General features: G+C 42.3%; 1 protein-coding gene across 4 annotated transcripts in view; it reads left to right on the top strand.

Moving 5' to 3' along the window:
* The window catches only part of EDC3 (enhancer of mRNA decapping 3), a 90582-nt gene that overhangs the window by 18569 nt on the left and 59221 nt on the right, over window positions 1-12792 (top strand). For all 4 annotated transcript variants that reach the window (XM_077472964.1, XM_077472963.1, XM_077472965.1 and 1 more), the window contains exons 2-3: window positions 768-963; window positions 8639-8931. In XM_077472964.1, coding sequence (XP_077329090.1) covers window positions 800-963; window positions 8639-8931 — 457 coding nt within the window. In that variant the 5' untranslated portion in view covers window positions 768-799. The remainder of the gene's footprint in view (window positions 1-767; window positions 964-8638; window positions 8932-12792) is intronic.

Here is a 12792-nt window from a genome sequence, read left to right as displayed (position 1 = left end):
GATAAACACGAACGTAGTGACGTCCTATGAGAGTATAAAGAGGAAGTTAATTTCTCAAGAGCCACCTTTTGGGCCCCTTCTGCTAATTTCATGTTTAGTAGAAGTTTTTCAGATCATACAAAACAAACACCTTTTAAAATACGTCTGGCATAACTACATCAGTATCACCAGCAAAGCAGCTTCATTATTATCCTATTAAAGAAGATGAGAATGTGCGCTGCATTTTGACATTTCATTAATTGCCACGTCACAAATGTTAATTTTAGATTACAAATGGTAGTTTACAAGACCAAACTCTTCCCAGTCGTTCCTTAATTCCGGGCATGTGTGTTTGTACTTTTGACTCTTGTGACAATTTCTGTACTGACCATCCAAAAATCAGATGTTGAGTTCACATCCAACAAAAATTTTATAGCCTGCACTTCCAGCTTTTGTCTGACGAAAAAGTCAAATCGGCTGTCGAAAGCACCGTACTAACGATCCGAAAATCCGCAGACAGCTCGTCTTGCGAATTTCCCCTTGTGTGTATGAGGCCTAAGTACAGTTGGGGTGAAATTAGTTAGAGGGGCGTGGCCAAGAGGCTGGGGCTGTAATGAAGCCTATGTTAGCTCATTAATAGATGTGGTTGATCTATGTGGTGTGTGCCTCCTAATTTTGCTATTAATGTGTCTGGTATTTATTTGCTCGACACCATCTTATCTCTTATTTTTACTGTATTATTGGAGCATTTCCATTGTTTATAACTAACCCATATATTTTTTTTGCAGCTATAGTATTTGGGACAATCACTGGTTCAATTATGGCTTCGGACTGGCTGGAAAGTGTTGTGTCCATTAATTGTGGAGACACTTTGGGTGTGTATCAAGGACAGGTGTCTGCTGTTGACCAGCTTAATCAGACAATATCGCTTACACAGCCCTTTCACAATGGGGTGAAGTGCCTTGTTCCAGAAGTCACATTCAGGTGAGCTGAGTTTTTATTTTATTTTGTGATCAGCAGATTAAAGTGGCATTAAACCCAAAATCAAATGTGTATTATATTGCAGCTTACCTATCCTTGGATGCAATAGCTGCATTCTTTTTATTTTTTAGGCCTGCTTTCTTTTTATTTGCACCTGATGATCTGGCCAGTAAATCTGTTGTTTTTCAATAGAACAAACTGTCTGCAAATGTAACAGTTATGCTCTGTACACACAGTTGGACTTTCCGACGGAAAATGTGCGATTGGACTGTGTTGTCGGAAATTCCGATCGTGTGTGGGCTCCGTCGGAATTTGCAACACACAAAGTTTTAGATTTTCCAACAACAAAATCCAATCGTTTAAATTCCGATCGTGTATAGACAATTCCGACGCACAAAATGCCACGCATGCTCAGAATAAATTACGAGACAAATGCTATTGGCTACTGGCCTCTTAATAGTCCTGTCATACCATCTGATTTTCCGACAACTTTGTGCGACCGTGTGTATGCAAGACAAGTTTGAGCCGAAATCCGTAAGAAAAAAAATCTGACAGATTTTGTAGTCGGAATGTCCGACCGTGTGTACGAGGCATTAGTGTTGGCACAAACCATCTACCACTGACAGGGATGATTACAATTATGAGCTTTTATTTATGTACAAACTTTTTCCCAAAAGAAAAAAAAAAAGTTGTAACTACTTGCGTAAATGCAGCGTGAGCTGAAGTTTGGCTTCAATTTATTAGTGTATCTAAATCTGCTAGTATAGCTAACACCCCCCCCCCCCCCCCAATCCAGACTGTCAATGCTGCTGTCCAAAGGTGCCCCCGTGCTTCTTCATCCATAGTGGAGGCACTTTAATACAAGAGTTGTGTTACTGGCCAGATCACCAGCTGAAAACGGGAAGATTGGATCCAAAAAAATAATCTCTTCACTTTTCAGACGATAAGGGATCAATGCTTTTATTAAAACATTGACAACATCATGCTTTTCTCTTTTTTTTTTTTTTTTTTTTTTATATATGTATAGTACTTGAAACAACTGTAATGTTTTTACATATTGCTTTAGAAAAAAAACCCTAGGTACGGTATAAAATGGTAGAGAGAGCTGCAAAGCATTTTTCAATGCAATAAAGCAATTCTTCCCCTCAAAGCCTTGTAATATTTGCTTCTCCACTGATGGGTACCTGAAATGTCAAATGAGAGGCTCTAGAAGAGCCAGCCAGTCAGACCTTCTCCTTTGAAGACGGGTCTTTCCCTTCAATCTATAACTTTCCACTCCTTTTTGTTTTCTTTGTGTTTTACTTGTTTTTCAAGTGAGTCCAAAGTGAACAAAAAAGTGGTACATTATAGGGGTGGGGGGGGACCATTGCAGAATTGAAAATAACAGAATAAGTTATCGATAAAGTGTTGTAGTTCATCAAGAAACTTTTTTTCAGTTTGTGGGGAAAAACAGATTACATCTAACAATAGATCCTTATATGAAACAAGTTTTCCTCCATTTGTTATGTCAATTGCGCATAAAAATTATTATTACTATACAGGATTTATGTAGCATCAATAGTTTGCGCAGTACTTTACAACAGTGGTTCTCTCACCCTGTCCTCAAGTACCCCCAACAGGCCATGTTTGCAGGTTTTCCTTTATCCTGTTGGGAGTGCTTGAGGACAAGGTTGAGAACCACTGCTTTACAACATGAGGGCACACAGTACACTACAATTCAACACAGGAGTAATACTTTAAACCAATGTTTTGTTTGCGTTTTTTTTTTTTTTTGCATGTTTACCTAAAGTTAGTTACTTAGCCAACTTGCAGTGATGGTGCATATGGAGGGCCGGTTCACACCAGATGCGTTCCAGTGTGTTTTTTTTTTTTTTTTTTTCTGCATCAATAACACATAGAGTATTTATTTATATGGGTTCCAATGGCATAGTTCACATCAGTGCAGTGTATTCCAATGCAGTAAAAAAAAAAAAAGAACACGCTGCACTTTTTTTCAGCACTAAACTGTACTGGAACATGGCAAAACACATAAACGCAACTAAATGTATCAAAAACACACCCCTAACCGCATTACAGCAAAAAAAAAAAAAAAAAGAAAAAAAAAAGCAGAGAACCTTGGGGAAAAAAAGAAAACAAAATGAGGATTAAAAACTCCCTGGAATTCATTGAGGGCCAGTTCACTTCAAAGAAACACAGTTCAGATGTGTTTCTGCATGCGCCTTTTTGATGCATTTGTTTCCTTTTTTTTTCTTCTCCCTAAATAAGGATGTGCATTCCGGTGCATTTGTTTGGTGCTTTCCAGTGCATTTTTGATGCATTTTACCACGTTCCAGTACAGTTCAGTGCAGAAAAAATGCAGCATGTTCTTTTTTTTTTATTTCTTGAAACTGCAACTGATGTGAACTATGCTATTGGAAACCATATAACCTACTATCCATGAGTTTTTGATGCAGAAAACAAAATTGCATTGAACTGCATGTGGTGTAAACTGTCCCTGAAAACGCATCAAAAACATATATGCAGAAACGCATCGAGTGCTTTTTTTGTGGTGTGAACTATAAGCAAAAACACATCCAAAGTGCATATTTGTGGTGTGAACTGGCCCTGAAAGGTGGGCAGCGTGTAAACTGCTGAAGCACCTCTTTGATCATAACGTTCTCTTTCATACTGCATTAATAAATGAGTGTACCTATCCTGTGTGTGACTTTGTAAATAGAATTTGGGACAAATAACGGAGTCCTTGGTGTAGTAGTGCCTTGTTAGAGCTTCATTAGGTTGACAACATATTGAAAAAAAATGTGGAAGTTGGCTTCTTTTGTTTGGTTGTTAACATTTGTGCTTCATGTAGATGTTACATAGTAGGTGAGGTTGAAAAAAGGGGCAACCTATGTGTGTGATTTAATATCTGTATTACATTGTATATACCTGTATATTGTGGTCGTTCAGGTGCCCTTCTAGTGCTCCTCGCTGAAACCACTGCCTGTGGAAGAGAATTCCACATCCTAACCGCTCTTACAGTAAAGAACCCGCTACGCAGTTTAAGGTTAAACCGCTTTTCTTCTAATTTTAATGAGTGGTCAAATGTCTTATTAAATTCCCTTCTGCAGAAAAGCTTTATCCCTATTGTGAGGTCACCAGTACGGTATTTGTACATTGACATCTTATTTCCTCTCAAGCGTCTCTTTTCCAGAGAAAACAAGTTCAGTGCTCATAACCTTTCCTCAAACTAAGGTCCTCCCAGTCCCTTTATTCGTTTTGTTGCCCTTCTCTGGACTCTCTCTCTCCAGTTCCAGCACATCCCTCCTGAAGACTGGTGCCCAGAACTGGACGGCATACTCCAGGTGTTGCCGGACCAGAATCTTGTAGAGTGGGAGAATTATTTTATCTGTGGAGTTAAACCCCTTTTTAATGCATGCCATTATTCTGTTTGCTTTGCTTGCAGCAACTTGGCATTGCATGCCATTGCTGAGCCTGTCATCTATTAGGACCCCTAGGTCCCTTTCCATCCTAGATTTCCCCAGAGGTTTCCCCCTAGTGAGTAGATTGCATTCATATTTTTGCCATCCAAATACATTATTTTAAATTTTTCTACATTAAACCTCATTTGCTATGTAGTTACCCATCCCATTAATTTGTTCAGATCTTCTTGCAAGGTTTCCACATCCTGCGGGGAAGTTATTGCCCTGCTTAGCTTAGTATCATCCGCAAATACTGAGATTGAGCGGTTTATCCCTTCCTCCATGTCGAACAAGTTAAATGGGATTGATCCCAGGACAGAACCCTCTGGGATCCCACTTTTCACCCTACACCATTCTAAGTACTCCCCATTTATTGCTACCCTCTGAACTTGCCCCTGTAACCAATTTTCAGTCCATGTACTCACCCTATGGTCTATGCCAATGGACCTTACTTTGTACAGTAACTATTCAGAACTGTATCAAATGCTTTTGCAAAATCCAGATACTCCACGTCTACAGGCCTTTCTTTATCTAGATGACAGCTCACCTCCTCATAGAAGGTTAGATAGATTGGTTTGGCAAGAATGATTCTTTATGAATCCATGCTTATTACTGCTAATGATACCGTTGTCATTACTAAAATCTTTTATATAGTCATTATCACCCCCTCTAAGAGCTTGCATACAATTGATGTTAGGCTAACTGGTCTGTAATTCCCAGGGATGTATCTTGGCCCTTTTTTAACTATTGGTGCTACATTGACTTTTCTCCAATCGGCTGGTACCATTCCATTCAGTAGACTGTTCGTAAAAGTTAGGCACAATGGTCTGGCAATTACTTGACTGAGTTCCTTAAGGACCCTCGGGTGCAAGCCATCTGGTCCCGGTGACTTATTTATGCTGAGTTTTTCAAGTTTATTTCTAATTCTGTCCTCTGTTAGCCATGAGGGTGCTTTCTGTGACATGTCATCAGGATAAACATTGCAGTTTTGGTTACTGAAGCCCCCCGATTCCCTTGTGAAGACTGAGGAGAAGAATGAATTCAATACCTTCGCCATCTCTCCATCCTTGGTAACCAGATTACCTTCATGATTCTTTGAGACCAATATGATCTGACCTCCCTTTCTTACTATTTATGTACTTTTTTTTTTTTTTCTTTTTTTTAACTCTCCTCCGCTATGTGCCTTTGTGTTCTATCTTAGCTGTCCTGATTGCACCCTTACATTTCTTGTTACATTCTTTGTAAAGTTTGAATGCTGATCATGCCTCAGCCTTGTATTTTTTTGAAGGCCTTCTTTGCTTTTATATCCATTTTTTCGATGGAGTTAAGCCACCCGGGACTTTTATTAGCTCTTTTAAATTTATTTCCCATTTGGATGCTCTGGCTAACGCCCTTATTTAATATGCTCTTAAAGCATACCCATTTTTCCTCTGTGTTCTGTTTTCCTAAGATTTTATCCCAATTGTTATCTTCTAGCAAGAATCGTAGTTTAGGGAAGTTGGTTCCTTTGAAATTCGGTGTCTTTTGTATTCCCCTTATGTTTCCTATTTTTGTGATTTATACTAAAACAAATTGACCTGTGATCACTGTTAGAGGTCGACCGATATATCGGCCGGCCGATATTTGCCGGTTTTTAATTAATCGGCCGATTGTGCTGATAAAAAGGCCGATTTAGAACAGCGCTACTTGGAAAGACTTCTGTAATAGAAGTCAGTGTAAGTTGCCTGAGTAGTCATAGAAACGACTTTCCTCCTCTCTGGGCAGTCTGCCAAGAAAAGAACAAAAAGATACAATGTTTACACTTGAATTAAATCATCTCAGTGTGTAGAGTTCTCAGTTTAACCATTTAAAGACTAAATCTTTTCTGACACTTGTTGCTTACAAATAAATATCCTGTATTTTCTGCCAGAAAATCACTTAGACCCCCCAAAAATTATATATATTTTTTTTAGCAGAGATCCTAGGGAATAAAATAGCGGTTGTTTCAATATTTTATGTCACACGGCATTTGCACAGAGGTCTTTCAAATGCATTTTTTTGAGAAAAAAATACACTATTTAACCACTTCAATACAGGGCACTTTCACCCCCTTCCTTCCCAGCCCAATTTTCAGCTTTCATCGCTCTAGCGCTTTCAGTGACAATTGCGCGGTCATGCTACACTGTACCCAAATGAAATTGTTATCATTTTGTTCGCACAAATAGAGCTTTATTTTGGTGTTATTTATTCACGACTCCGTTTTTTTTTTTTTTTGCGATATAAGCGCAAAAAAAGCGGAAATTTGGGAAAAAAACAATATATTTTTTTTTCTATTTGAAAAGAAATCCAATAAAATCAAATTTTGTCATAAATTTAAGCCAAAATGTATTCTGCTACATGTTTTTGGTAAAAAAAATTCCGTTAAGTGTATAATAATTGGTTTGTGTGATCACGGACATATGTACGCAAATGATCATGTACATATGTGTGCAGGTGATCACGTACATATGTGTGCAGATAATCATTGGGACATGTGATTTTAGTGGGACATATGTGGGGGACATGTTTTTATTATTAGGGACATGTGTTTTTATTTGGGGACATGTATGTTTTGGGGACATATGTGGGGACTGTGTTTGTACTGTGTGGTGTGTTTACACTACACTGATGATCAGTGAGTAAAAAGCTGTAAAAAGCAGCCCATACTCACTGATCATCAGCCGGCTGCAGCGTTCTGCTCTCCTCTCCTCAGCGGTGACTTCCGTGTGAGGAGAGGAGAGCCGATTGCCTAGCAACCGGCTGTTTGTTTACATCACATGACGGCCGTGATTGGACACGGCCGTCATGTGATCAGGAGGGCCAATCACAGAGCCCTCCTGCCGATCTGAGATGTGCCGTGTCCGGGTGACACGAGCACATGAAGGACGTTCCTGAACGTCCTATCAGGAGTAGACGGCTCCCACCCGGCCGTATATATGCATTGGCCGTGTGGGAAGTGGTTAAAAAAAAAAAAAAAAAAAAAAAACAGTAAAGTTAGCCCATTTTTTTTTTCGTACAAAAGTTTTGACCTGTTTTTATTTAATATATAGGGTTTTTTTTTAATCTAAATCATACATACAAGTAAACTGATTGGAGGTTTGTTTTGTTTAATAAATGTTTAAATGTAAGAAATTTTCTGTATCACTTATGAAGGCCGCTTTCACACTGGAGCGGACAGGCCAATAAAACGGTAAAACGCTGCAAGTTTTAGCGGCTCTTTACCATCATTTTAGCGGCGCTATTTGGCTGCTAGTGGGGCACATAAAACCCAGCTAGCGGCCGAGGAAGAGGTTAAATGCGCCCGTGAAGCACCGCTGCCAAATCGCATTGCATGCGCTTCGGCAGTGGTGCCCATTCATATCAATGGGCAGGAGTGGTGGAGGAGCGGTATACACCACTCCAAACGTGCTGCTTGCAGGACTTTTTTTAAGATCCTGCCAGCGCATCGCCTTAGTGCCCGTTCACACTACCGCGACTTGTCAGGCGACTTAGTCGCCTGACAAGTCACGCTCCGTTCTGTACTATGGAACCGTTCTAATAGGAGCGACTCAAGTCACTCCGACTTAGAAAAAGGTTCCTGTAATATTTTTGGGGCGACTTCAGGCAACTTGCATTGACTTCTATACAGTCGTCGTTTTGCAAGTCGCTGCTGAAGTCATGTGCAGGTCGCGTCTGTGAGTCGCGCTGAAATTCGTGTCGCCCCTGTGTGAAAGGGCACTCAGTGTGAAAGCACTCTGTCTTTCACACAGACTGCAGCGGAGCCATTTTGCAGGCACTTTACAGGCGCTATTTTTAGCCCAAAAGCACCTGAAAAATGTCCCAGTTGGAAAGGTGTGTTAGATTTTATGAGATCAAGGGGGATTAAAAAAATAAATAAAAATCTGCCTAACATATCGGCCCAAAAAAAATCAGCATCATATATCGGCTATCGGCATCGGCCAGAGAAAAACCCATATCGGTCGACCTCTAATCACTCTTTTCTAAATTGCCCTGTATTTCCACATCCGTGATCAGGTCTGTATTGTTGGTAATCAGTAGGTCTAGTAACACTTTGTTTCTAGTTGGTGCATTTACCATCTGGCCTATGAAATTGTCCTGCAAGACTTTTAGAAACTGGCGAGCCTTAGATGAATGCTACTAGTACTATATAATTTACTGGATTGTTTCTTAAGTAGTAACAAGGGGACTGTATTTGCTCTTAGGGCAGGGGACATCGTAAACTTAAAGATTTTGGAGATCCCTGGGAATAGTCGGAGACAGACAAATAATCAGCCTTCTGAGCACACAAATACAAATTGTGTACCCACCAGTCATCAAAATGGTATGGGGAAACCAAGACCAGAGGCAAGCAGTGCACAGAACATCCCCCGGAGAACAGACGGGAGAGCCAATGATCCTACCGGAACATCTCCACAGCCATGCTCAAAAAGTTATATGGACAGGCAGACTGAAGGTCTGAATCAGCCGAAGAACTTTCGTCGAAGGCACAACTCTTGTAAGTATGATAGTTGTGGAAGCATGGTTTGCCATATTATAAAGCAAGTATTGTTTGTACTTTGAACGTGTTTTCTGTATTTTCTTTGAATTATCTGAGGTATCATTTATACAGTGTGTAAGTAACTGTTTTCACTGCCAAATACAGTGCAGTTTCACTCCATTTGATACATATTTTATGTTTTGATAAATTACTTATGCATTAAAATGTCAAAAGTGACAGTTCTGAATATACATTCCTGGAGAACATTGGATGACTTTGAGGTGAGACTCTATGCAACATCAGCCATGTGCTGACAGCTTATATTGTCACTTAGTTTAGTTTAAAAGTCAGTGCGGTTATTTAGTTGCTTTCTCCAAGTAGGTCACTGATTGGTGCCATAACAAGGAGCTGGAAAAAAAATGAAAGGGTATGGGGAGAGAGAAGGGGGGGGGGGAACCCTAAGGCCCCTTTCACACATGCGGACAGTATGTCCGTATTTCATCGATCCGTTTGCGGATGAAATACAGACATACATTCATCCCTATGGGACAGCGGGTGTCTGTGGATGCACATCCGCAGACACCCGCTATTGTCCGCCTCCGCAACAGTCCGATTCTGCAGACAGAGGAAAATCCTATTTTTCTATCCGTCTGCAGAGCGGATTGGATGAGCACGGACAGACGGTCCGTGTCCGTCCGATCCCCATAGAGGACAGCGGAGAACTGACAGGGCAGTCCCTGCACAGTGTGCGGAGACCGCCCTGTCCGCAGCCGGCTCAGCGGCGACAACGGAGCGGTCCCTGCTGAGCGAGCGGATCTTCACGGGGCGGATCATTACTGATCCGCCCCGTGTGAAAGGGGCCTTAATGGGAGTTGCCCTGCTAGCCATTTGGGGGTTTGAAGCTTCTATTCAAATTAATAGCCAATAGCTTGAGCTCAGGGAGCAAATGCAGGTGATGCTAAAGCTGGCCATAGGTGTGTCTGAACAAAATAGACTGATTCCTCTATCCACACAAACAAGGTGGAGTCGATCAGGGATGGCCACACACTGATCAAAGTACAGCTGGTCTCTGCTAAGCCAGACAAATTCCAGCTTTACATATGCACATTTATTTTATTAGATGTTGCTATTCTTCCACCAACACTGGTATAGTGTAGTTTTATCTCCTAAAAACACATGCTCTTTCAGGCACAAGGTGGAAAAACCATTCACGTGCTGCCCACTGCTCATGTCTTATCTTTTTTCAGCACAGTGCAGCGCTATGGTTCCTTTTCACTCCTAAACAGGAACACTTGTGTGACCAGATTCCACCTAAAGATGTAACGGACAGCTGTGAGGCATACAGTATACTGAACTGAAGGGGATAGCAAGGGGGCTGGACTATAGTTTGGAAATGTGCTGCATTTTTGAGCTTTTATTATCGCTTGTATATTCCTTTTGTTACCATTATAATTTTAACAGCATAACTGTGTTACGTTTTCTGGAAAAGGTGGGATTTTTATCTAATTTTGCCAACTTCTGCTTTTTATATAGCACAATCTGTCCCTAAATAACGTGCAGACTTGTAGGCTGATCTTTTCCCCTAAAAATTCTGAGCTATTGAGCTATTGATCTTCAAACAAGCATGCAGATTGGGAATTTTTACTTTAATATTGGCCCACCTTGCTGTATACTTGCCTCATCTCAGTGAATCAAAATATTGAAGGCAGAGACATGAAAACTGCTTTACTCAGTTACATTCCTGTCTTCGGGCAGCCTTTGTCACTAGCTTCTCTAGTCATCTTCCAAGACAGCCCACCTGAGAGATGACTGGTCCACCTGACGGGAAACGCAATCAACACTTGATGTTAAAAGGCCCCTCCCTTGCACCTCAATTCTTGATTGTGTTTCTCTGCAAGGAAACGTTAATTTTCTGTGGACCTGAAATCTATAGCGGATGGTTCCCCCCTGGATGTTGGAAGCCAAAGCAAGCCAGGGAGGGGCTGCAGGTCCAGCTAGGATTCATTTCCACCCTAGGGTAATACTATTGCCGGGGGTCCTCTCCGGCGAGGAGTTTTTCAAGCACAAAGGAGTGTCCCGGCGCTCCTGTGAGTAAATACCTCCTCTTACCTTGATCCCAGGCCAGGTGCCGTGGGGACTGAAGGGACCGGTGGGTCTGCTGGAGTCCTGGTCGGTCTGTGAAACCCCTCCAGGATGTGAGAGAGCGAGCGTTCTGGCCGCCGGACACCAGGGTGGAGCAAGATGGCGCTGGTTTCCTTTCCGAGCGGCATCAAGTCTAGCGGCTGGACTACCACAAGATGACGCCTCTCCCATCTACCCCGCCTGACCTTAAGACCTCACGCTAGAGGCCGAATTCACTTCTGGCTGCGGGGCTGCAACAAAATGGCGCTGGACAGCACGGCGATACCCATAAAACTCTGGAGGAGCAAGGTGGGGGTTCCACAAGTCCCTCTCCTATTCCAAACCACCCACTGTGGTGAGTCTACCTCTTTTTTGCCAGGTGGTTGGTTAAGGGTGGCCTTACACTCCTTGTGGTGGGGGGCAGGAGATCGATATACAGCCTGTTGTGTTTATGGGTACTGTATTATCTTTTATCTCTCTAGAGCCCAGTGGATCTGCTCTAAGCCCAAAAACCCCCTTCCCCTTAGAGCAAAAAAGGTGTGGTTATTGTAATGAAAAGCTCCCACAGGAGCATGTGAAACCTTTTTGCTATAGATGCATCCATAAGCTGTCAGGCAAGGAAACCTCAGCAGGGATGAAGGACTTCTTTTCAGTACAATCAGAGATGCCTGCTACACTCCAATCTCTGAAAACAGTGATGGCATCAAAAGAAGGGATAAGCACTAGTGACAGAGACCCTGTCTTCTAGGGAGGGTACCCTCTCTCGGGGGTACATCCGCCAGAAGCCAGAGAACCCCACAGAGACCTCCCTCCTCTCTCACTAATGGGGAAGAGAAGTTTTAGGAGCTGGGGAAGTCAGGCCGAAGATCCTTAGAAGAAGGAGAGAATTCTGAGTCAGAAAGCCAAGACAGTGAGGGTTCCAGGCACAATAGACACCTCTTTTCCGTGGAATACATGGGGGCTGCTCGGGGCAATTTATGCCTCCTGAGGACCTCCCGCAGCCTTCAACTCAGGTGTTGGCCTACGGTAAAGGAACAATTTAAAGGAAGTCAAAGACTCGCTAGAGATTGTGAGCAAAGCTATGCCAAACCTAGCGGACGCAGCAGTGGTCAAGTCAGTGGCCCTCAATTTTGCAGGGAGGGCCATCTGTGTCAAACTGTGGGAAGGGGACCATATGTCCAGGACACGGGTCTGTGGGTTGCCTTTTGAGGGTTCCCTGCTCTTTGAGCCTGGCCTTGATCAGGTCCTTTCATGTTCTATGGAAAAAGGGAAAAAATTCCCGGTGAGAGCCAGGAAGGAGAAAGGCAGGAAGTTTTTCCATGGACCCCCAAACCAAATCCAATTCAAGGCCAAAAAGGACTCAAACAGAAGATGGGTGAATGGAAAGAATAGACAGAAGGGTGGTCTGCTCTTTTCTGGACTCAGACACCAGCAAACAGTCCGTGACGCCAGTGTCAGAGTAGGGGGGAGACTTTCTTACTTTGTTTTGCAGTGGAAGAAGATCTCTGAGGGCCCCTATATCTTGCAGATCCTTATTTGAGGATATCGGTTGGAACTTCTCTCCCCTCCTCCACAAAATTTTATACTGACCCATCCACCCAAGGATCCTCTAAGGGCAGCAGGGTTTCTAGACAACCTACAAGATCTGGCAGGCCAGGAGGTAATTGTTCCTGTACCAAAGGAACAGCTCTATCAGGGATCTTACTCCCATGTCTTTGTCGTCCAGAAACTATCAGGGAAATTTCGCCTGATAATAAA

This window comes from Lithobates pipiens, unplaced genomic scaffold (assembly GCF_037356315.1).
Source record: "Lithobates pipiens isolate NorthernLeopardFrog02 unplaced genomic scaffold, aLitPip1_a1.2 Scaffold_8, whole genome shotgun sequence".
NCBI lineage: Eukaryota > Metazoa > Chordata > Amphibia > Anura > Ranidae > Lithobates > Lithobates pipiens.
The sequence above is the reverse complement of the archived record's forward strand: the minus strand, read 5'-3'. Positions and strand labels throughout refer to the sequence as shown.